Source organism: Taeniopygia guttata, chromosome 20 (assembly GCF_048771995.1).
Source record: "Taeniopygia guttata chromosome 20, bTaeGut7.mat, whole genome shotgun sequence".
NCBI classification, from domain to species: Eukaryota; Metazoa; Chordata; class Aves; order Passeriformes; family Estrildidae; genus Taeniopygia; species Taeniopygia guttata.
This window is the reverse complement of record NC_133045.1, coordinates 7,607,913-7,631,017: the sequence shown is the minus strand read 5'-3', so window position 1 is coordinate 7,631,017 and position 23,105 is coordinate 7,607,913. Positions and strand designations below refer to the sequence as shown.

The following is a 23,105-nucleotide window of genomic DNA, read 5'->3' as shown; positions in this document are numbered from 1 at the left end:
TGGTGTGAGGGGCAGCTGTGGGACAGTTGGGTGCAGTGGGTGGTATGGGCAGGACTGAGGGGAATGAGGCACAGCAGGAGCTGGAGCCGTCGCAGAAAAGCTCCATCAGGCTGTACTAAACCTGGAGGATTTGAACGAAAAGGACCTCACTGCCATTGCCCCTGTGGTGGGCAGTGCAGCCACTCTCCTGTCTGGAGGGAAGGAGGGGATCCCTGAGTGCTTTTGTCCCCCCGGGGCTGCTGGAAAGGCCTTGTAAGGGCAGCAGCTGGGGGTGGATATGACTGGGCTTGAGAAACGCACCCTGCAGCGTGGGTTGAGCAGGACGCTTGGCTGTGCCCAGGCTGAACCTGAAGTGCTGTGTCCCCCGAGTGCCCCCGACTCGACTCCCCGGGGATGCTGAACCCCAAGCGCCGCTACCGCAGGCCCCACACCGGGAAGGAGCATCCTCAGGGCTGACCGTGAGCGGGGAGTACCGGGAACCGCACCGATCCCGCACCAAACCCCGCACCGCCCCCTGCACCGACCCCTGCGCCTACCCCTCAGCAGCCGGCGCGGCCCGGTTCTGCAAGGAGGAGCTCCGCAGGGCTCCAGCACGGCCCGTCCGAGCTCCCCCTCCGCTCCCCGCTCCCCGTTACCGGGCCAACGCCGCGGCGCTGCCGGCGGCCCCTGCGCCGTGCTCGCCCCCGCAGCGCGGCGGGCAGCGCCCCGCGCCTCCCCCCATGGGGCTGCCGGGCCCGAGCCCGCCGCCGCGGAGCCCACCCGTGCCACCGAGCCCGGGGACCGACCCGCCGCTGCGTGCCCGCCGGGAGCCGCGGCACGGAGCGCAGGTACGGGAGAGGATGCGGTGCGGGCCGGGAGCGGGGGCGGGGAGCACGGACCGAGAGCCGCTCGCCGGGAGCGGGGTGCGGGGTGCGGGGTGCGGGGTCCCCGCCGCCGGCAGAGCCGGTGCTCGGGGTCGTCCTGGGACCCCAGAGAACCCGCACGCACCGTGAGGGCCAAGATGTGCCCGGGAGCTGTCCTTCCGCTGCTGCCGGCCCCTGCGAGCGATTTTTTCCCCGCAAGGCAGGGCCGGGATGACGGCGAGTGCCAGCGCCGGTGGCACCGGGCGGGGGTTGGAGTCGAGGCCGGGGAGGGGACTGTCGCCACCATTCTGCTCTCACTGCCCCGCTCTCCCACCGAGCCGCCGGCTCTGACCGGGACAATGACCGTGGCATGCGGCGGAGCTGGGACACCACGCGTGGGAGGCGGCGGGCCCGGGGCCTGCCCTCAGCCCTGGCTGACAGCGGTGCCCCCCCCGCAGCCCGGGCAGCCCCCAGCAGCCCCCCAGGAGCATGGCCCAGCCAGAGAGCAAGCTGGTGTCCCCGCCGGTGGCACCCTCGTCCCCCGAGCTGGAGTGCCACATCTGCTACAGCCGCTTCGACGCCCGTGCCCGCAGGCCCAAGCTGCTCCGCTGTGGCCACCGCCTCTGTGCCCGCTGCCTGCGCAGGATTGTTCCCCCGGGGGACACTTCAACCCCTCAGCTCCGTTGCCCCTTCTGCCGCCAGCACAGCCCAGTGCCGGGCGGGGACGTGCAGCAGCTGCAGGATGATGGTGAGGCACTGGCACTGCTGACAGGCCGAGAACGAGCCAAGAAACGGGGTCCACCCCTGTCTCCTGAGGTACTCCTTTGCCCCAGCGTACTGGAGCCCACATCCAGCCCCGACTGCCTGGTTGTCACCATCCTGGAGGTGCCAGAGGACGTAGCCCCACCAGAGAGCCTGGGCAGGTTGGAGGTGGTGCGGCTGTACCGCCCCACGAGCCTGGGTGCTCTGCCCTGCCACGGCCCTGGGCAGAAGTGGCGCTCCTGGGGGTGGCAAGCCATCCCTCGCTTCATTCTGGGTGTCCTCTGCCTCCTCTACTTCAGCTCCCTGCCCTTCGGCATCTACCTCCTGCTCATCGAGCACCACAGCCTGGGCATCATCCTGGTCAGTCTTGTGCCCTCCACCCTCCTTCTCTGCATTGTCTACAGCCTCTGCCAGTGCCTGTGCCTGGAGGTCTTCGGGTTCCCCCACTCCTGACCCTGCACAGCCAACCCCTGTGCCTGAGCCAGGCAGGATTCGGGTTGCTTGGGGCATTGTCCCTTGAGGTACACATGTCCTCTGACCCACAGCATGCTCTGCCTGGACCATGGGGAGAAGCTCAGTGCCTGGTGCCTTCCCATGCAGAGCAGCACTGTCTTTCCCATGTGGGTGCTCACACTGGCTGGAGTGGCTGCAGGAGCTCGTTGCAGCCTACAAACATTTGGGCCAGACCTCAGCTCCTCCTCCTCCTCCTCCTCCAGAGCAGACAAAGAGCAGGAGAAGGACACTAATCCCGGCTGAGGAAGCGCGAGTGCTGGGCACTGAGCGGCCAGAGGGGCCCCGGCAGGAGAGGGACGGGCAGAGCCCGGGGGCTCCTGCAGCCGGACTGGCCCCAGCACGGCTCCGTGTCCATAGTGTAAATAGTTCTGTCTGTGGTGCCCACGCTCCTCGTGGGGCTGCTCCCATCGCATCTGTGTTTCTTTCTCATCTGTGAGTCTCGTGTTCTCTGACATTGTGTCCCAGAGGGGAGGAGTGGAGGAGTTTCTTTGGTGTGTAAAGATATCTTTGCAGCTATTTTGTAGTCATTGTGGTTTTTTTTTTTTTGCAAAGCCTCCGGGCTTTATTTAACCTCCTTGGGTTTTGTTTTGTAAGAATTAATTTAACACCGCTAACCATTTTATTACTTTTATCAAGAAGGGCAAAGTCTAATTTTAAATCTGCCTTGGACCTGCCCTGCTCCACAGGGGCTGCTTGCTGCAGCGCTGGCAGTGAAGTTACTCTGCCATCTCTGCTGGCACCCCTGCATCCCCACCAGCAGCCCCACCACACACAGACACCACCAGGAGACCCAAGACAGAGTCACATTTATTACTGTGTTGTGTTCCTCCCCACCCACATCTCCCACTCTCCGTGGCGAGGCAGCTGCTGGATCCCGTGGCTGCCTCTCCTGCGTGCCCTTGGGGACAGGACAAGACTGTCCCAGCCCTATACCTGCTCCAGCACCACTGGCACCCCCGGGGGACACCCGTTCTTGCTGGGAGGGGATTCCAGCATCTCTGCCACACTCCAGATCTTGGGTTTCTGGGGCTGCTTGTCCTGCCCAGGGCCTGTCCTCCCCTCGGGGCTGCCGCCGCACCCATCCTGCATGGGGCTGGAATTGGGAATGGGGATGGCACCCGATGGAACCCCCTCGCCCTCGCTGTCCTCGCCATCTGAGGCGCTGTGTGAGGCCCAGCTCGCCTTTTTCTCCTTCTTGAGGCGCCGGCGGGCATTGGCGAACCAGGTGGAGACCTGGGTGAGGCTCATGCGGCTGACCACAGCCAGCATCACCTTCTCCCCCTTGCTGGGATAGGGGTTCCTGGGGTGCCGTGCCAGCCAAGCCTTCAGTGCCCCGGTGCTCTCTCGCGTCGCCGTCGTCTTCGCCCGCCCCGGCTCTGTGGGCAGCCCCAGCGGCGCCTCATAGGGTGCTGAGACCTGGAGGGGCAGAGGGGTGTCAGGGTGGGACAGGGGGGCATGATGGCCAGAGGAGAGGCGCTGTGGGATGTCAGGGCTCGGCCCTCTGTGTGCGGGAGAGGGCAGAGCTGGATCCCACCCGTTGCGTCCTCTCTCGTGCGCACCCAGAGTACCAAGTGCAGGAGGGGATGTGTGTGTGGGCAGGAGGATTCCGGGGAGGGGCAGGGGCCTCGGGACAGCAGGTCTCCAGCCCCGATTCCAACCACCCCACACGGTCCCGTCCTGCTCCCGGGAAAGCCCCGCATCCCGTTCCTCCCCGGAGCTGCAGCGCGGCACTTACCAGGGGGGTCACCAGGCTGAGAGGGGGTGGCAGGAGGCTGTACCCGGCCAAAATGGGACAGGGGCAGGAGTAGGGGTAGGGGCAGGGCAGTAGGGCTTGGGGTGGCCCCCGCAGGGTACCCCAAGGCCCCCTGCAGCCCCCCAGCTCTTGTCCTGGGCTCCTCTCTCCCCAAGGTGCTGCCATACTGCAGGAGAGGAGCCGGGGAGCTGCTCCCGGGTCTTTTATAGCTGCTGGGGTCCGCAGTGACTGACAGCTGATTAGGGGGTATTAGCACCCACGAGAGCAGCAGCAGGATCTGGGGCACCTGATACCCCCCCTTCCCCAGCCCCTGTTGGGCAGGGACTTGCAGGGACTGTCCTTGCCTGCCTGCCACCACCAGAGCCCTGGTCCCTCCCAGCCCCCCAGCTCAGCACAGCCTACGCAGCTCCCAGGGCTGGGGACAGTGGCACCCCGGAGCTGGCACATGGGGCCCACCATGAGCCCCACGGACACCCACAGCCACCAGCACACAGCCCAGCTGGAGCTTTACTGCAGTGCTGGGCTGTGTCCCATCCATGAGCCCAGCCCTGACTTGGGGCTGTGGGTGGCAGAGCCCCCTGTGCTCTGGAAGGGCGGCTTGGAGGGCCAGGGGCTGGTGGAAGAACTATAGCCTGGCAGGAAGACAGCAAGCCATGCTGCCCCATCCTGCTCATCCTCTGGCTTGGCCAGGTCCTCACCCAAGCCCCAGCACTGCCGGGACGAAGGGGAAGGGTCCTGCAGCCCTATGGACAGTGGGGACCCCTGCAAGGCACTGGGGGGTTCCTGTGGTTGGCACAGCAGGGGCGGTGGGCAGCTGTGAGGGACCCCGAGAGCCTGCGACCCCCTGAGCCACCTGCTCCTGCCACCACGCCTCCCCACTAAGTCTGGGATTATCCCACAGGTTGTATCCGTCATTAAATACCGACTAATAACGCTCTCAGGATATTAAATATGTAACAAACCCGCTTAGCGCTGGCCAGGACAGGAAGGCGAAGGTCACCGGTGCTAATGAGCCCGGCCACATCCCTGGATCCCTGCAGGCCCTGGTGACAGCAGAAGGTCCCAGGGCTGAGGTGCCAGCACCCACAGGTCCTATGCCCCTGTACTACCCCACAGCCAGAGCCTCAGCAGCTGCTGGAGCTCCCAGTTTACAGCAGCCAGAGCTCTGGTCCCATCCGTCCCATGGCAGGCTGATGGTGTGCTCTGGGCAGCCACCGGTGTGGAAGCCTCAAGCCAGCCAGGACACTGGCGCTGCTGGTTGGGACCAGCCCTGGCCATGGCCCCGCAGTGGCCCCATAACCTTGTCCCCACGGGACTCGTCCAGCCCTAATCAGCACCGTGGATCTGCTTGATTAGATAATGGGGCTGTAATCTAGGAAAGCGCCTGCGGATTGCTCGCAGCACCCTGACCCTGCACAGCACAGCTGGAGAGGGAGGGCCGCGGGCAGCCGCGGGCACAGCAGGCGGACACAGCTGGACCGAGCGAGCCGCAGCCCGGCGGGCACAGCCACACAGCAGCACCGCGCACAGACAAGGCTGCTGCGAGGCAGCGGGACAGAGCGACGGCCAGGACAGCTGTAAGAGCCACATCAGCCGCAGCCACCTCAGGGGAGGTGTGGGGCCACCCACAGCTCACTGCCCTGGTCAGGGTGGCCAGTGCCACTGCGGCCCCGGGGCCATCGCATACCCTGCCCGAGGGCAGGGAGAGCCCAGCAGAGATCACCCGCCCCGCGGGGATCAGGCTTCACTGAAGCTCTCACCGAGCCAGGGTGGTTCCCGGCCTTTTCCTCCTCCGTGGATAATCAGTTTAATGCAGGAGCAGAGAACTAAAACTCTGCGATTAGCTGTTATAATCGCATGTAAATAGGCCCAGACAAGCCGCTCAGGAGGGCGGTGTGTGGCTCGGGACAGAGTTACACGGGATTTAGGCTGTTTACCACTCGATTAATTTCATGACTCCAGCCCCAAGCCCACCGCTGTCCCAGCTGCCTGGCTCACTTCTCAGAAGTCAAGGTCACTCGGGCGGGAGGCAGCTGATAGCCCAGGGCTCCTGCCAGAACCGGCCCAGCACAGTGCCTCAGCTCCAGGGCCATGCTGAGGCTGGGCTGTCACATCCCTGTCCCCTGAACCCCCAGGCAGGCACACACACGGGTCTCCATCCCTTTTTATTCATAAGCATAGTCAAAGCTTGAGAATGTCACAGCTGAACCCCTCCAACAACCACCAGCGTGACAGTCCATTCCTCTTCAGAAGAAAAATAGAGCATCTTCTGCCTCCTCCTCCTTGGGTTCCTCCAGTCCAGAGCCCTGCTGCTGCCTGCCCGCAGGCTGGAGATACCACAGGAGGGCTGGCTGCTGGCACACCAGGACCACTGGCCCCATGGCTGCGGGGAGCAGTGGCTGTAGCTGCACACACCTCATCTCTGACACTGCACCGCACAGTTGTGCCCAGCCCTACGGCTTCCCCAGGATCCTCATGTGCTGGGCAGACGCTGATCCATGGCTGCCCACACAGACCGTTCAGGAAAAGGGATTTCAGAACCACCAAGTGCAACAGGCAAAGAGACCGTCCACACAAGGGCTGCCCCCGTGGCTGCTGAGCAGTCTCTGGGGGGAGGTGCAGGACCCCCACGGCACAGGGCGGAGTGGCAGCGTGTCCCGGGTTGTGTCTGTGCCACCACGGTTCAGGTGCGTCCCTCGCAGCCCCGGCACAATAAGGCAACTGCTGGCTGGGGTGGCTGCTGCCAGTGTGGCTGCCTGCCCAGCAGGGTGCGGCCCCGGCCCGGTGCTAGTCCGACAGCGTGATGACATCGTAGTGGATGCCCGGCTGCAGCTGCTGGATCTGCTCAGCCGCTGCCTCGGCGGTGAAGACGCCCTGTGCCTGGGCCATCGCCGCATCCGCCACTGCTGCAGGGGAGGGGTCAGTGCTGCCTCCGACCAACTGCCCACTCAGGGCTCCCCTCCCTGCCCCTCACCCGCCCCCAGCAAAGGGACAAAAGGCCACCCTGCCCATGTGGGGCTCCAGCAGGGAGCCCAGCTCTGCTTAACCCTGTTCCACAACTGACAGGCAGGGACCAGCAAATATCTGCCCTTGGACACCATGGCTGGCAGCAAAACAGTGATCGAGCCTGATCTTCCCAGCCCTCCCAGCAAGGACTCCTGCACAACTTGCTGCCAGCCCCAACAACAGGACTGGCACCCCCAAACCTAGGAGGGTTGGCCCTTCTGGCACAGGGCCATGCTACTACCTGAGACAGCCGAGTGTGCTGCCGCCTCCAGCTGTGCCTGGGTGACGAGCTGCTGCTCCGGTGACACGGGCATGTACTGGATCTACAGGGGAAAACAGGGAATGCCTCAGGTGAGGGTTCCTCCTACAGCTGCTCCAGCCATGGTTGCTGCACTCAGGCACCAGCCCATGAGCTCCCTTTATTTCACATATCCCTCTCCAACTGCAGGCTCAGACCCACCTCCAGCTCCTGCCACCATGCCTGGCTCCTTACCTGTGACTCCGGGAGGAACTGGCCACCCTGCTCATACTGGATGTGGGTGATCTGACCATCCTGTACCTGGGGACAAACAGTGAAGCTGTGATAGGGTCTGTGGGTGTTCAGGCCTCCAACAATGCTGTGACTCAGAGTAAGCAAGAGGAAGCAGGAGGGGGCCCAGCCTCACACATGACACCCCATGAGCCCCACCCACCATGTGATGGGAGCAGATAGTCCAAAGCTCACCTGGATGTGATGTCCCTCTGGGACAACAACATACTCTTGTGGAAGCAAGTGCGGGACACCTTCCTGGGCAATAATGTACTGAACCTGCAAACATGGGAATTCAGATCCAGAAAAAGGTCACCACTCCCCACCCCCATCACAACAGCTGGACCTGGTCTGTCTCGTGTGTCTGTTTCTACCACCCCAGTGCCTTCATCTCTCCCTGTGGAACCCTGCTCTCCCCCACTGCTGCCAGCTCTTCCCACTGGGCAGTCTCCCACCCGTGGGCCATATCCCCTCACCTGGTTGTCAGCAGTCACTAAGTGCTGTACTGTCTGTCCATCAGCAGTCGTGATCTCCTGGATGTAGGCTGCCTCTTCCTGAAACATCAGCAAGTTCCCAGTGTGGTTAGGGGGGCTGGGGCTGACCACAGCCCCCCAGGAGGGCCCCACTGTGAGGAGTGGCCACACAGGACATGAGCTGAGGCCAAGGGACCCAACTCACCTGGCTGGTGACACTCTGCTCCTGTGCAACAAGGATGTGCTCCTGCCCCAGAGCCTGCTGCAGCCGCTCGGGAGCCAGCACAGCCTGGCCAGCCTGCAGAGCTGCTGCAACACAGAGAGAGGGGCAGTGGGGATGCTGCTGGGGACACTGCCAGGATACCAATGGCCTCGCTCCCCAGAGGCCACTGCCTGACACCTACCACAGTGAAAAGCATGAGCCAGTCTCTGGGCTCTGCTCACACAAGGTCAGAGCTAAACAAGAAGGGGCAGAACACACCCTCCATATCAGAACCTCAACTCTGCTTCCAGTGTGAGCTGCTCCCACATGTACTGATCTACCAGGATCTCTCTGGAGGGAACACAGGCCCCCTCATTCTGCACAGTTGCCTGTGCCCCGCCCCTTGGTGTCTGTCTCCATCAGCAATCCCAACTGCAGGAGGGTCCTCCTGGCCCTTCAGCCCCAGCTGATCCACAAGCTCGGTGAATCCTGCATGGGGCTCCGGACACAGGACACCCAGAGGTCAGCCCTGGTCCCGGGGACATGTCTTACTGTGTAGGGTGGCCAGGGTGTCCTCGTTGCTGTTCAGGATGATGGTCTGCTGGGCAGCAGCTGGCCCTGGCCTTTTGCCCTCTGAGCTGTGCAAACGCTGTGTGTGGAACTTGAGGTGCCCATTACGATTGAACCTATGGAGAGGCAGAGTGAGATGGAATGTGGACAGGCACACAGGATCCTGTGCTCTCTGCAGGACATGGGCCCCCATACGCACATCCTACAACATGGCCTGTCCCCTCTCCCAGCATATTCCCATCAGGGCCCAGGGACTGAACCCTCCTAGGCAGAGGTTCCATGGAGACAAAAGTTGGGTCTACCTGCAGCAGAAGCCATTCCCAAGGGCACTGTCCCCTCTAATGGGCTGATCCTGGGGAAGGTTTGGGGCAGACAGCTCTGCCAAGATTCTGTCTCCTCTTGAGCCCTGTAGAGCTCTATGGGATCCCACAAAGCAGGATCAGCCCAGACCCACCACTCACCTCTGCCCACAGACCTGGCAGGCGAAGGGCTTCTCATTGGTGTGGGTCAGCATGTGCCTGCGCAGGTCCTTCTTGTTCTTGGAGGCAAAGCTGCAGTGGGGGCACTTGTGTGGCCGGAGGTTGGCATGTTGAACCATGTGGCTCTGGGGCAGAAGGACAAGTGCTAGGTCAGAAACCCCCTTTTCTCCAAAGCCTTTATTCCCAGGGCTGCTCTGCAGCAGGAAACTTACCCGGACCTCTGGCCAGAGTGTGGCAGTGAAGGGACAGTCGGGACACTTGAAAGTGCTGGGCCCAATGTGGGCTCTCTTGTGACTCTCCATCTCCGCTCTCCCTGTGAACATGGCTGTGCAAATCTTGCATGAAAACTTTTTGGCCGTGGAAATCTTGCATGAGAGCTTCTTGGCTGTAGAAACCTTGCATGTGAGCTTCTTGGCCATGCCTTGGAGTGCAGGCCACTTGATCTTTGGGGATGACGCTTCCTGCCCCTCGGATGCTGGGGATAAAGACGAGTCTGGCTGGAACAGACTGGTGACACACTGCACCACGGGCCACTTGATGCCGGCGGGCTCTGCCTCTTGGCCCTCCGCAGGTGAGGAAAAGGCAGCATCCCTGCTGAGGGGCTGCGAGAGAAACACCAGTCACATCTGCTCCCACTGCTGCTCGGGATGGGGAGAAGGCTCAGATCCTTACCTCCATGGTCTGGAACTGGCTCCCTGGGACACTGGATGACATGATGTAGTGATTGCTATGGTCCTTCAGTGCCTCCTCTGTCATCACAGCTCCGCTCACCACAACTGTGTGGGAGGTCTCCACAGGACTCTCCTCCTCACTGCTGGAGAGCACCAGGTCAGGGACAATCTGCCTCCTCCTCACCATTAAATCCTCCCAACTGGAGGTCAGAAGTGCCTCCACCTCCCCAATCCTCCCGTACAGCTGACCTGTACAGCGTGGCAGGAGCCTGGATCTCCTCGCTGATGGGTGCAATGATGCTGTACTCTGCTGTTCCACTGAAGGGGATGGTGATCTGCTGCAGCTCCGAGCCACTCAGGCTTGCTTCCCCATAAGCCTCCTGCACAAGTGTCTGCCCAGGCTCTGTCATGTGCAGCATCACCAACTTTTGCTGCTGCTCCTTACAGTCCACCTTTGCCTCCTCCTCCTCCTCCTGTGCCTGCAGCTCACAGGGGCCTGGTGTTTCTCCCGGATCATCTGGCTTCACTACTGCCACCTGTATAATACAGCAGCTCAGCCAAAGGGGCAAGGCTCTGCAAGACACCCTGCGGCAGAACAGGGCTGGGAAGCCTCCTTGTGCCAGCCCCCAGCAGGCCTGGCTCCCCTTGACTTTGCCTACCTGCAGCGAGCTGGTGGTCAGCTCCCGCTGGGTGCTCATGTTCAGCAGGAGATCCAGGGCCGTTTGTGTGGCCAACTCTGCTGATCCAGCCACGCCTGGGGGGGGTCAGACAGGAAGGGTCAGGCTCACCTACCTCCTTCCTCATCCCATCCCCTTTCTGAGTGCTCACATACCTTGTTCATAGATGATGGTGGCCCCTTCCACGGAACCCTGCGAGAGAACAGAGGGCTCTGCACCTCCAACAGCCTGGACCGTATGGCAAGTGATGGGGCCAAGAGGTGCCTGCGTGAAAGAGAGCGCTGACAGCACAGTGGGCAGCGAGCACCAGGAGGAGCTGGGACTAGGCATGGCACTCACCGGTGGGCTGGCCTCTGGCTCAGCTGGTGCCTGCACCTGGCTGTGCTGCTGCTTCAGCTCCTCGATCTGCTGCAGGGTGAAGAAGGGGCGGCGGCGGCAGGGAGGCTCCTCGGGGTGCCTCTGTGCCCACTCCTCGAAGGAGTCGGCGTGGCGGCATTGCACGTGCAGGCGCAGGTTCTTCTTGTGCTTGGTGGTGAAGTGGCAGAACTCACAAGCAAATGGCTTCCCTCCTGCAGGGCCCGGGAGGGGGAGTCAGGCAGGAGGTTCCCAGGGGATGGGAGGGAGAGCAGGCAGACTCTCACTGTCTCTGGGAGAAGTGGGGGGTGCAGGGCATTGGTCAAACAGGTTCTCTCACCTGTGTGCTTGACTGCCATGTGCGAGACCAGGAAGTCCTCCCGGAAGGTGGAATACTTGCAGACGCTGCACTTGTAGGGCTTGTCGTTCATGTGCGACAGCTGGTGGTTCAGCAGGACCTTCTTGTCCTCGCAGACATAGTCACAGAACTCACACTTGAACCTGCCAGGACAAAGCCACCTGTCACACCTGCTGAGGGGGAGCAGGACACAGACTCTGCCCAGGCACACCGGGCTCCTACCTGCGGTTGGCAATGGCCTGGATGTGCGTCAGCAGGTGCATCTTGAAGGTGTAACGCTTCTTAAAGGACTTCCCGCACTGGTGAAACAAAGTGAAGCAGCGCTCACCCCCTGCCCTTCCTCACCCACTGCCAGCCCCTCCCCAGGCTATCCCCCCCTCACCTTGTCACACATGTGTGGTTTCTCTGTACTGTGTGTCTTCATGTGCTGTGTAAGCCTCTTCTGCATGGGGTAGACACGGTTGCAGACAGGGCATGGGAAGGAGTTCAATTTTGGTGGCTGGATGGAGAGCAATAAAGATGAGATTACCTGGATGAGCTCACCAGTTTCTTTACCCGCTCCCCACTGGAGGACCTGGGTTGCCTTTCCTCAGGAGATCCAGAAACAATGGCGCCAACAAGGCACTGAGATTTTGTGAAGACCCAGATGTGCCTCTTCCAATATAACAGTGCTGAGATTCAAGTCAACAGAGTATTCAAACTCACCGGATCAGCTCTCTTCTTCCTGAAAAAGAAGTAAGAAAAGCCCCTTGTGTCAGCCACACCCCAAGCTCAAGCTTCCTTATACCCAGACACCAAAACTCTCCATTTTGAAAAGGGTCAGGGGATGGGGCAGCCAAGGCCACCCTCCCAGGACAGGAAGAACAGTGTCAGTGCCGTCCAGTCCCCAGGACTGCGCTGCCCTCACCTGTCCCGGCTGTGCACCGTAGAGTGCCGAATGACATCCTTCTTGTACACGCTGGTGTAATTGCACTCCTCACACTTGTAGGGCTTGCTGCCCACATGGTTGAACATGTGCTCCTGCAAGAGGCAGACCAGGGCCATGAGACCTGGGGCTGCCAGGCAGCCTGTGGGTTCGAGGCAGGGCAGATGAAGCTCACCTTGAGGGAGGACCAGCGCCGGGAGCGGTAGCTGCACTGAAGACACTTGAAGAGCTGCGGGTCGTTGGCCTCGTGCGAGTTGACGTGGAAGCGCAGGTCATCGTGTGTGAGGAACCGTGAGCCGCAGATCCGACACAGGTAGGGCCGCATCAGGGGCTTGGGGGACTTGTAGTAGTACCTGCAGAAACAGGAGCAGGCTCAGAGCTCCAGTGGCAAACGGGCTGGACCAGCCCTGGGCACAGGCCAGAGGGCCCAGCACACCCCTCACCTGCGCCCCATGTACTTGCGGTATTTCTTGCCCAGGAAACGGCGGGAAGGCCGCCCGCGCCGCCGGGGGATGACGTCTGCATCCTCAGCACTGGTGTTAGAGGAAGGGTCCTTGTTCTCGGAGTCGGACTGGCTGATACTGGGCTCTGCCAGGTTCTCGCCGGTCCCGTTCTCCAGGCTGGAGGAACTGGCTGCTTCAGAGTTCTGCAGCTCCTGGCTTGGTGTGCTTTGGGACGTCACCAAGGGCTCCACCTCCCCTCCTGCTCCACAGAACACAGCACAGCTCCATCACATTCTCGCTGTGGCTCAGGAGCTTGCACACCACTCCCTGCTTCACCCCTGAACAGGGAGGCTGCCCCCCAGCTCCCTCACCTTCCGGCATGTCCCGAGACACATTCCCCAGACGAAGCAGCTTGCGGGGTCTCCCTGGGCGTCGACGTGGCCTCTCCTCACTGGATGTGGCGACAGTGCAGCCATACTTGGGCAGTCGCCCCCGGGGCTCGTCCTCAGCTGGGTTATAGTCACTGTCCTCTGCAGGCAAGTGCCCAAAAACATCAGAAAAGATGATGGGAAAAGACTAAGGTACCTAAGATATGGGGAGGGCAAATCCTACCTTCAGGATCATCAATAGCACCAGCATCCATAATATCATCATCTTCTTCTTCTGGCACCTCCTCATCCTCAGTCTTTGGAGCAGCTCCCACCTTTCGCGGTCGTCCTTTCTTCAGAGCCAGAGCTGAACCCACTGCCACAGAGAGAAAAGGGCAAAGCTCTTTACCAGCCTGTGCCAGAACAGGCCCTTGTGCTGCAGCTCCTCTCTTGTTTCTTCCCAGGAGAGAGCAGAGCCTGTCTGCAGTGACATGAATTTCCCTGGGCACTTGGCACACACCTGGCTGGAAGTGACGCTCTTTCATGTGGTTAATCAGTGTTTTCTTAGAGACACTCTTATACTGACACATCTTGCACTTGAACTGCTGCACCACCACCACTTCCATCATCTCTTCCAGGGTCTCCAAGTCTGGCTGGTCCAGCTCCTCCCCACCATCTGCCTCTTGGGCTCGGTCTGGCTGAGCAGGCAGCTCCAGCACTTCCAACTGCCTGGAAGGCTTTGAAGGGCCGGGCTGGTCAAGGCACGTGGAGGTAGGTCCATCACCAACAGCCTCTATTGCCAAGCTATTGGCTAGAGCAGAAGTGGCCATCTGGGACACCATGGGAGCACCTGAAATGCCAAAACCCACTCAGCCAAGGGGCAGACCCTCACCTGCATCCAAGGCTACACCTACACAAGGGGCACAGGGCTGAACACAAGCCCAGGAACAGCTCCCAGCAGGGCTGTGGTACAAGCACTGTGGCTGACACAGCCGGGACATCCACTCCAGGCCGTGCTCCAGTGGCACAAGGCTCAGAGGCAGAGATGGCCACCATGGACAGCCCAGGGATCTCCCTCACCATCATCAGGGCCTTGCAGAATGAGGTACTGCGTGGTCTCTGCCCTTCCATCCTCTGCGCTGGTCACGGCGATGCAGCCTGGCAGGGAGAGGAGAGCAGAGTGGTGACTGCCAGACCCAGGGGCTGGAGACTCACTGGGGCTCCTTGGGGCTCTCCCAGCTCAGACAGAAGCTGGAAGGTGGGAGGAGGGTCTGGCTCTGGGGTGGAGTCTGCCCTGGGCTGAAGGAGCAGCTGCACAGAAGGAGGACTGTCCAGCAACATGAGCTCCTCACCAAACCATTGAGCCACTGCAGCAAGGCAAGAACAGAAAACCCAGCTGACCAGTTGGACTCAAAGATCTTAGAGGTTTTTTTCAGCGTTAATGATTCCATGTCCACACTTCCCCCACGTCCTGAGGTCTGGTGTAGTGGCTCCCTCCCCAGCCCACCAAGCCATCTCCATATAGGAGGCACACACTCACTCTGGATGATGTCAGGCCCGATTGTGGATTCGATGATTTTGTCAATGGCAGAACCCAGGTCTGAGGAAGTAGATGCAGTGGAGTCTGACACAACTATGGCTCCATCGGTGATGACACTGGAGTGGACCAGGACCTGTGGGGACTCTGACACCATGATGGACTGGCTCACAGTGGACACACTGGAGACCAAGGTGGATTGGGCAATAGAGGATGAGTCTGGCAGATAAATCCTTGGAATGGCATCTGTGCTGGAACTGCTCTCTGAGACCTCTTCCTGGCAGATAAAAAGAGTCCAGAAGAGATCAGGTGAGAGACCTTTGCCAGCCCAAGCCCTTGGGGCTGCTAGCTTATGCAAATGACCATGTATCAGCGCAAAACTTCCAAGACATCAGAGACATCAGAGCAAATCCTTTGGTACTAACAAAAACCTGGACCTGCAGGGCTGCTCTTGCTACTAAGGCAATTTCTACTCCTCAGACTGACAAGCAGATGCTGGACCAGCGGTATAACAGTGTCTGCCAAGGCTGCAAAGCTCAGTCTGTCAGAAATGCCTACAGAAGCCCCTAGGAACCAGAACCGCAGCTGCCCTCCCTGCCACCCCATCCTCCCCATCAGCACCTACCAAGGAGACCCCGCTGCTGTCGGAGCTCTGCCCCACGCAGGAGTCATCGGCCCGCGAGAGGAGCCCGGGCCCCGCGGCAGCATCGCTGCTGTCCGCCGACACGGCCACCGAGCTCCCGACGCCCAGCCCGCTCTCGGTGGGCTCCTCCCGCGCCGCCTGCGAGCTCGCGTCGCTGCTGCTCTCCACCGCATTCTCCTCCATGCCCGTCCTGCCGGGGCCCGCTACGCTCGACCTGCGGGAGGACCGCCGCCACCGTCAGGGCCGCTGTCCGCTTCCCGCGGGGGTCCGCGCTGGGCGGGCGCGGTGCCCCGGGGCCGCCGCGGGCCCATTCCCCACGGGCCGAGCGCCCTCACGGGGGTCCGGGCTGTGCGGGCGCGGTGCCCCGGGGCCGCCGCGGGCCCGTTCCCCGCGGGCCGAGCGCCCTCACGGGGGTCCGGGCTGGGCGGGCGCGGTGCCCCGGGGCCGCCGCAGGCCCATTCCCCACGGGCCGAGCGCCCTCACGGGGCTCCGGGCTGGGCGGGCGCGGTGCCCCGGGCCCGTTCCCCACGGGCCGAGCGCCCTCACGGGGGTCCGGGCTGGGCGGGCGCGGTGCCCCGGGGCCGCCGCGGGCCCGTTCCCCGCGGGCCGAGCGCCCTCACGGGGCTCCCGCTGCCGCCCGGCGCCCCCGGTCCCGGCATGCCCCGCGGCCCCACCCGGCCTTTGGCCGCCATCTTGCCGCGGGGTCCCCCCCGCCGCCTCCGCGCGCGCGCACACGGCGGGGCGGCCCCGGTGCCGCCGGGGCGGGGGAGGCGCCGCCACGCCGGGGCGAGCAGGCCCCGCCGCGCCCACCCATCCGCCCGCAACCCGCGCCCTTACCCGGTCCGCCGCGGCCCCTCCGCGCCCCCGCCGGAGCCGGCACCACGGCGGCCGCCATGCCCCCCCGCCCTCTTGCCCGCGCAGCGATATGGCGGCGCTGGCCCCGCGCCGGGACTACTTACCGCCGCCCAGACGCTTCGCCGGCCTGCAGCGCTCACCGCGGCGGGGATGCTCTCCGCGCCCCGGCCGCTGCCTCAGGCGCCTCCCGGGGCCGCCCGCCTCCCGCGGGAGGAGAGAGGCCGCGGCGCCCCGCCGGGGACTACTTTCCCCGCGGAAGGGTCGGCGGTGGTGGGGCCGTGCGTCATGGCGTCAGGAAGCGGCGCCCGGGCCCTGAGCGTCGGCGTCGCGCCGGGTTGCGCCGGCCGCGTGACGGGAAGGCGGAAGCGGCGGCGGGGCCGGGCCGGGCCGGGCCGGGCCGGGCCGGGCGCTCGGTGCGGGCGCACCGTTCTCTCCCCTCCCTCCGCTTCCCGCCCGGCCCGGCCCGGTAGCGCCTTCCCCCTGCCGAGGTCCGTACCTTGGCTGAGCCGTGCAGCCCCGGCGCTCCAGCTCCCGTGGTGGGCGCTAAGACCGGCGTGCCTTGTGGGCTGGGGCCGCGCATCCCCGGAGCGATCCGGGCCGAGCGCCGCGGGACCTCCTTCCCTGCGAGGCCCGTGGCCTTGCCGCCTTCAGCCCAGCCTCAGGCTGCTGAGCACTTTCCCCTTCGGTCTCTGGTCGGGAACGGCACCTACTGTGCGTTTGTTCCGTGAGGCCGAACCTGCCTCTTTCAATGGCACCTCAGCATCTGAACAGCAGCCACCTTGCCATGGGCTCTCGCTCGCCACATTCTGCTCTCCGGGATGGTTTTTCCCCAGAGCTGATGGCGACGGACAGCCGGTTTGGCTGCACAGGGAGTGCACAGCCTGGGGGCTGCTCTGGCCTCACCGGGGCTCCCAGAGCACTGCGGGCAGAGGGCATTGCTGGCACCTCCTGATGCCACAGCACTCCCTGCAGGGATGCGCTCGGACCTTGGTGCTGTCCCGGCTCCCTGCAGCTCTGCTGATCGCGGTGCTGTTCCATTTCCTCCAGCTGGCTCAGCTGTGCGTGGCCTGGGCTTGGCCTCTGCTCCGTGGCGATGGCTTTAACAAAGCTTCAGGTGGCTCCTTGTTCCCACTGATATTTTCTCTCGTTTCAGTGCTCTATTGAGAAAGGCTCTATCCCGTTTTTTTCCTGGAAGAAAGGCAGCTGTATTGTGCCTGTGCTCTGTCGGGGCTGGGGCATGGTGGGCTGACTCTGGCTCTGGGTTCCTGTGGAAGAAACAGACGGGGTGAGGGGGGTCAGGGCTCTGCATCCCAGCCGGTTCCAGGGCCACTCAGAGCAAGGCAGCCCGCAGTGCAGGTCAGGGTGGGCAGTGCCATCGTGTCACTGGCCAGGACGGCCGGTCCCGAGCCGGTGCTGACATGGTGCCAGCGGCAGGAGGACAGACAGTGTCTCATCTGGCACACTCTGTGAGCATGGACGTAGCCTGCCAGAAACCCGAGCCGATGGGTGCTGGGCTGGATCAGCACTCTGCAGCATTTGGCTGTGGCGCCTCTGTGCCTCTGCTCCGGGGCGAGGCAGGCGGTGCCTGGATCCAGCCCCCACAGCCCGGAGCTCTTCGTTGGGGCTCTGCGGGTCCCTGTGTCCTGCCCCAGGTGACAGTTCCTGGAGGCACTGTGTGTCCGGCAGAGGCAGTAGAGGAGCTGCACCGCCAGCTGCTGCGTGTGCACCTTCCGGCTCTTTTTCAAGCTAATTAAATGCATCCTTGAAAGGTTTATGCCCTCATCCATCATGGGCAGACAGCAGCGGTGAGAGCCATCCCCGGGCTGGCTGTGTGAGCTCTGCTGCCGCAGCGCTGCTGCCAGTGCCTCAGGGCTGAGTCCCCACATGCGCCCGGCTGCTGCCGTCACTGGCATGTCAGAAACGCAGAAAGACCAAAGGCTTGAGGTTTTTTTTTCTCCCACTACTGCTTTTTAAAGCAGCCCCGTGTAGCTCAGTGGGGGAAGTGTAGTTGGGGAGGATGGGAGGGAGGTGCTCCTGTGCCTGATGTCCCCTCTCCATAGTTCTGTAACTCGCACCGGTGGAGCCCAGCACTGCCTGTGACCGGCTCTGTCTGGGTTTGGAATGCCCTTGTGCTCCCTGTTGGGGGAAGCTCCGTGTTTCTGTTGGGGAGGGGGAGTGGTGTCAGAGGAACCCCTGGCAAAAGCTGCCTGCCAGGTAGAGGAAGCTGGATGGATTTGTGTCAGACCAGCAGGTTTCCTCCTTCTGCCTTCAGTCAGCTGCTGTGCGAGACAAGTGAAGGATTTTCCCAACTGCTGATGGCTGCAGGGCAGAACAGCCTGAGCTCCGGGGGCTGCAGGGGCTCATACGAACCCTCCCGGTGCTGGCTCGGCTGATGGAAAGTTGCGTCAAGCTTCCCTGTCACCCTGCAGAGGTGCCCCATGTCCTCTGTCTCGGTGAATTGTCCCAAGCAGAGGTTTGCTGGGATGGGTAACCTGCTATTTTTAAAAATGCTGCGTGCCCCCAAGTGGGGTGAGTGGGGGATTTCCAGGGCAGGCAGAGCACGTCCTCGGTTCTGGAGGCACAGCTCCTTGCTGATAATTCTCTGCTGTTGTGCCTCCGAGCCTGAAATCACTTCAGAGCCAAAGAAAACACAAAGAAATCTCAGCAAGAGGCTTAAAGAGAATCCAAAAATGGCTGCAACACGTGTTGGATGTGTGTCCAAATACCTTAGTGGGGGGAGCAGCAGGTTAAAGGCCTTTTGGGAACGGGCTGAGGAGACAACGCAGCGCTTGTGCCTGGAGGACAAAGCTCAGGCTTGGGCAGAGTATGAGGCTGGTTTTATCAGGCTGCTTGATGGGCTGCTCTGACAGGCTGTCCCACGCCCGGGAGGTGTCCCAGCTCGGAGCTCTTCAGGCTGGATGCAGCGCTGGGAAGGAGCCACCATCAGACAAGCTGCTGCTCAGGCAGGATGAGCACACAATGATGGGTGACCCCGCTCGGGGCCTGTCCTTGCTGGTGCCCCGTGCCCCCTCCCCCATACACTTTACTGAGCTCCCACAATGGCTCTTCCATGAGCTCATGGCCTCGATCACTGTCCCAAAATAGGAGATGGTTGTGCTGAGCACGGTGCCCAAAGCAGATCTTCAGCTTCCCCCCCTGCAACCCGAACCCCGGACTTGCACTGCCAGTGATTTTGTCATCTGCGCTGTTTGTTCCTCCTGGTTTTCTTTTTTCTTTTCAAAGAAAACATTGTTGCGATGTTTGTGTAGCTGCAGGGCACGAATCCACATCAAGGCTTGTATTTATATCCCACCTGGGAAGGGCAGTTGCATCAGCACATTTTGTAAAACGTTGAGCAAAGCAGCCCTTGCTGCAGGAAATGGTTTTTCTTCACACCAGATTGCCTCACGGCTCTGTGCCTTCCCAGCAATGCTGGCTCCTGGAGAAGGCTCCTGGGGCTCTCCTGGGGGATGGCTCCATGCCGGGTGGCCGTGAGAGCTGGCATAGCTTCCTGCTAGGCACTGCCTCGGCCCCTCTGCCCTGTGCCAGGGTGGTGCTTCTTTGGCAAGCAGCCTCCCCCTGTGCTGGCTGCTCTGCTGGGATCCCCATTTCCCAGAGCTGGTACGAGTGGGAGTGCCATGGGATAATGCCTGTGTTCTGTGGCCACCAAAGCTGTGGCTGAACCCATGACCTCAGCCATAATGCCACCCTTGGGCTCAGGCAGGGCACTCCCGGGACAGGCAGGAGCCACTCCCAGTCAGGAGCCCATGGAAGCTGACAGTGAGACCACTCAAAACCTCACACAGTCCCCTTGGCAGGAGGCAGCTCACTGGCCCTGGAGGTGCTGCTGGTGGCTGTGTCTTGGTCATGGAGGGGCTCTCCTGGTGTGTCCTGGTGCCTCTTGTGCCCTGACCCAGACAGAGTGATGGTGGCACCAAGCCATGCATTCCTTCTCATGTATCTTGTCCCCCACCCAGTGCCATAGGTCTTATCCCACACAGGTCAGTGCCACGGCTGCCATTCCTGGAAGTTTTTGGGGCTATCAACAGCCTTTCCAGAATGTGCTTGGAGCTGCTGGATGCAAACAGCTGGCTCCCTTGTGCCTGCCAGAACTGCTGCTGCTACTGCTGAGTGTTTTTTTTCCCCTTCTGGAGGGATCCTGTGGCTTCCTTCCCAGACCCTGAGACCTTGGAGCCACAGTCCAAGGCCACCAGTTTCCACCCTCTCCCGTGCTGCTGATTCATCACTGCTGGTTAGTTAAAAAATGGTAATCAGCAAATTACTGAAATATAAGTAAAATAAACAAGGTGGGCAGAGAGCTGTGTATGTAGTGGGGCCCCAAATGCCTCGGGTGTGCAGTGTGCTGGGCTCTGTCTGTCCCCAGCACAGGGCCTGTGCCTGGATGAGCACTCCTGGAGCAGGAGGTCAGTACCTGGGCTGCTGTGGTGTTCCTGACCCTGCCAGTCCTGCATGCCTGCCCACAGCTGATCTTGTGAAGCTGCTCTGCTCAGTCCCTCTTGCTTCAGCCCCTCAAATGAAAGAGGGGTTGCTACACCCCAGGGCACAGCAGGCAGACTGTGGGGCTGCTCCCCACCCTGTGGAGGCATGGCAGCTCCCACAGGTCTGCTAGCTCTTGCCTGGGTGCTCTCCAGCCCTTCTCCTCCCCGGGCATCACGGCAGCTCTGTCCACCCTGGTGTTCCTTCAGCCCGGGGTGTGCCTTCCTCCACGCACACGATGCCCAGTTTTGAAAGGTCTCAGGTCGTGTGGCCAGGGCAGCTCCCAGTGGCCAGCCAGGCTTGTGTGCCATTCCTGGGCTGCCTGGGCTTTGTCCATATGCCTGTGTTGACAACTGAGCTGCTCTGAGTTAATTTGGCAGCAAGCGCTGGAACAGTTGTCAAATGTTTTACTGAAATCCGAACGTGTTGCATCTACCGCCCTTCCTTCTGCTTTGCGCAGTTTACAATTAAATACCGCCAGTTTTGCCCATATTCCACCTTCCACAAACCCCCGCTCCTTATTCCCAAGCCTCTCCATTGCTGACAGCCGTGGATTCCTGGCAGCACACTGTCCCCTTGCATACAGTCAGGTTCCCTGTCATTGTCACAATTGCTGCTCTTCCTGTTTTAGCAGGCAGCTGCCGTGCCCATGTCACCGCCGGGAGCAAAGCGCTGCCCACCCGTCCTGTGCCATGCTGCTGATGGTTCACCGCAGCAGCTGTGCCCCCCGGAGCTGGCAGCCACCCAGCTCTGTCCTGCCCTGCTCCCCTCTTGCTCCTGCCTCACTCCTGTGCTGTACAGGAGATGCTTCCACGGGGCTGATCCAGCAGGTCACCCAAGAGGGGATGATGCCAATGAGGCTGCCCATTCCCCTTCCCAAATGCTCCCCTGTGCCCCTCTCACCTGCCTTGAGTACCCCATGCTCTTGCTCCCAGCAGATGGGAAAGTTTGGGAGAAGAAAGACTGGTCAAATCAGGAGGCAGAAGCTGAGGCAGGAGGAGGGTTAAGGGATGGGATGGAATTTACAACAAGTCCTGAAGCACAAGAGCCCTGCAGTGTTTGGAGCAGGCTGTTGGTGGCCTTGGTGTGAGGTGTGCCACGGTGCCAGCTGCCAGCCTCAGTGCCTGGTGAATGAATGCTCTCCTGCAGCATTCCAATGGAACCCAAACAGATACGGGGGGTTCCCAGGGTGGGCATGGAGGGGATGTCCCAGCCCAACACAGGGAGGTGACTGTGCCGCCCACCTGGATACCGGGAGTCGGTGTGGCCGGCAGGGGATGTCATGTGTGGTTGGCAGCTGGGATGGGAGGTGACACGGCAGCGCTGGTTTCAGTGCCTGCAGGGTGGAGTGGAGTGAGCCGCCGGGTGACAGCAGCCACGTCATCCTCACCCAGACGAGGTGTGGGAGCAGCAACATCGGGCTGGGGACAGTGGAGCTGGGTGGCAGTGGGACTAAGGAGTAAGGGACTGGGACACCAGGCAAGCAGGGGTGAAGGGTTGGCAAGAAGGGGATGCTGAGAGGTGGGGAGTTCCCCAGGTGAGGCAAGGGGCAAGCAAGGAGCTGAGCAGGTGTATCCACAGAGTTTGGGGCAGGCTGGGAAGGGATGCAGGGCCAGGGACTGCTGGTGCTGGAGAGCTGTGGGTCTGTGGCATGCAGGGTGGTTGCCGGGAAGGGTCCTGGGCCCAGCTGGAGACTGCAGTCCCAGCCCACGCGGGGCCCAGTGCCAGAACAGCAGATACGGGAAGTGTGTGCAGGAATGTTGTTTCTGTCTGGAGCCCTTGAGCAGGAGTGATGGAGCTCCGGGCCTCTGACGCAGAGCTGCTCCCTCTGCCCTGTCCTGCTCCCATGCCAAGTGTCCTCATGCTCCGGTCACTGCATACCATGGGCCAGTGCTGGCTATGGCAGCCAGTGCTGGGGTGTCAGTTCTGCTCCCTGGGCGTGGGGTGGTGCAGAGCCCATGGGACAGGAGCAGGGATGGATTTGGGGCGCTGTAGCTCAGGGCAGTGGGGCCAGTGTCTGTCTGGCTCAGTTAGAAGCATGCAGTAGTGCCCTGCCCACTGTTCAGGTGTCTGGCTGTGCCATGGTGGCCGTGGCACTGGCTCTCCCTGCAGCTTCTGCCAGGTCCAAGTGCTCCCTTCCCTCTGCACAGGTCGTGTTCCCAGTGCGACCGGCACTTGCTCTCCCTACTCCAGCGCTGTCTCACCCGCACAAGATGCTGACTCTCTCCCACTCCACTTCCCCTTGCCAGCACACTCCTGCTTATGCTGCCAGGGGACCAGATGCCATCCACACGCCTGTGCCTGTCCTATGCTCCTGTGTACCCTGTCCCCTGCCTGGGGTTCCAGGGACTCTGGCCAGGGTGGCTGGGTGTTCCCTCACCCCTGGCTTCTACGCTCCACACCAGCTTTGTTGCCCTGGTGCATCCCATGTTTGTGGACCTCTCCCCTGACTGTCTGGTGCCACACTCCTTCCCTGGCTGGCCCCCACCCTGCTTGCCTCTATGGGGGGAGTTGAACTGGGGGGGTTTAGGGGGCCTGGCTCCATACAATCCCCCCAAACCTCACTGCTGACCCAGCCAGCACCTCTCAGCAGGACACCTGCAGCGTCGCAGAGCTGCTGCTGTGTCCTGTCAGCCTCTGTCCTGGGC

The 23,105-nt window shown here is 61.9% G+C and overlaps 2 protein-coding genes across 15 annotated transcripts; one reads left to right on the top strand and one right to left on the bottom strand.

Moving 5' to 3' along the window:
• Positions 1 to 539: 539 nt before the first annotated feature.
• LOC115497905 (E3 ubiquitin-protein ligase RNF182-like) lies at positions 540 to 2,633 on the top strand. Its single transcript, XM_030288621.4, has 2 exons — positions 540 to 827; positions 1,301 to 2,633. Exon 2 carries the CDS (start codon positions 1,332 to 1,334, stop codon positions 2,055 to 2,057), a length of 726 nt encoding a protein of 241 aa, XP_030144481.1. The 5' UTR covers positions 540 to 827; positions 1,301 to 1,331; the 3' UTR covers positions 2,058 to 2,633.
• A 3,389-nt stretch (positions 2,634 to 6,022) lies between these two features.
• On the bottom strand, positions 6,023 to 16,202 carry ZNF335 (zinc finger protein 335). Of its 14 annotated transcripts, none has more exons than XM_030288601.4 (28): positions 16,065 to 16,202; positions 15,088 to 15,319; positions 14,466 to 14,739; positions 14,006 to 14,083; positions 13,446 to 13,775; positions 13,170 to 13,301; positions 12,929 to 13,087; positions 12,558 to 12,816; positions 12,290 to 12,467; positions 12,097 to 12,209; positions 11,895 to 11,913; positions 11,572 to 11,688; positions 11,412 to 11,488; positions 11,172 to 11,332; positions 10,817 to 11,046; positions 10,633 to 10,741; positions 10,460 to 10,554; positions 10,050 to 10,336; positions 9,802 to 9,943; positions 9,342 to 9,731; positions 9,112 to 9,254; positions 8,633 to 8,766; positions 8,084 to 8,187; positions 7,882 to 7,959; positions 7,601 to 7,684; positions 7,370 to 7,435; positions 7,118 to 7,199; positions 6,023 to 6,776 (listed from the first exon to the last, which is right to left on the bottom strand). In XM_030288601.4, exons 2-28 carry the CDS (start codon positions 15,286 to 15,288, stop codon positions 6,658 to 6,660), a joined length of 4,161 nt encoding a protein of 1,386 aa, XP_030144461.3. In that variant the 5' UTR covers positions 15,289 to 15,319; positions 16,065 to 16,202; the 3' UTR covers positions 6,023 to 6,657. The 14 variants fall into 14 exon arrangements, with proteins under 14 accessions (XP_030144461.3, XP_030144460.3, XP_030144465.3 ...); XM_030288600.4 differs by lacking the exon at positions 16,065 to 16,202 and adding an exon at positions 15,943 to 16,041; XM_030288605.4 differs by lacking the exon at positions 16,065 to 16,202 and adding an exon at positions 15,943 to 16,041 and having other exon boundaries at positions 6,023 to 6,773.
• Positions 16,203 to 23,105: the final 6,903 nt, after the last annotated feature.

Excerpts from the sequence above, each read along its gene's own strand:
- LOC115497905 (XM_030288621.4), top strand. The coding sequence starts at position 1,332 with ATGGCCCAGCCAGAGAGCAAGCTGGTGTCCCCGCCGGTGGCACCCTCG.
- ZNF335 (XM_030288601.4), bottom strand. The coding sequence starts at position 15,288 with ATGGAGGAGAATGCGGTGGAGAGCAGCAGCGACGCGAGCTCGCAGGCG. Across the intron at positions 11,489-11,571 it reads AACCACACATGTGTGACAAG|TGCGGGAAGTCCTTTAAGAA; the intron begins GTGAGGGGGGGA and ends TTGTTTCACCAG. Across the intron at positions 9,255-9,341 it reads CACTCTGGCCAGAGGTCCGG|AGCCACATGGTTCAACATGC; the intron begins GTAAGTTTCCTG and ends CTTCTGCCCCAG.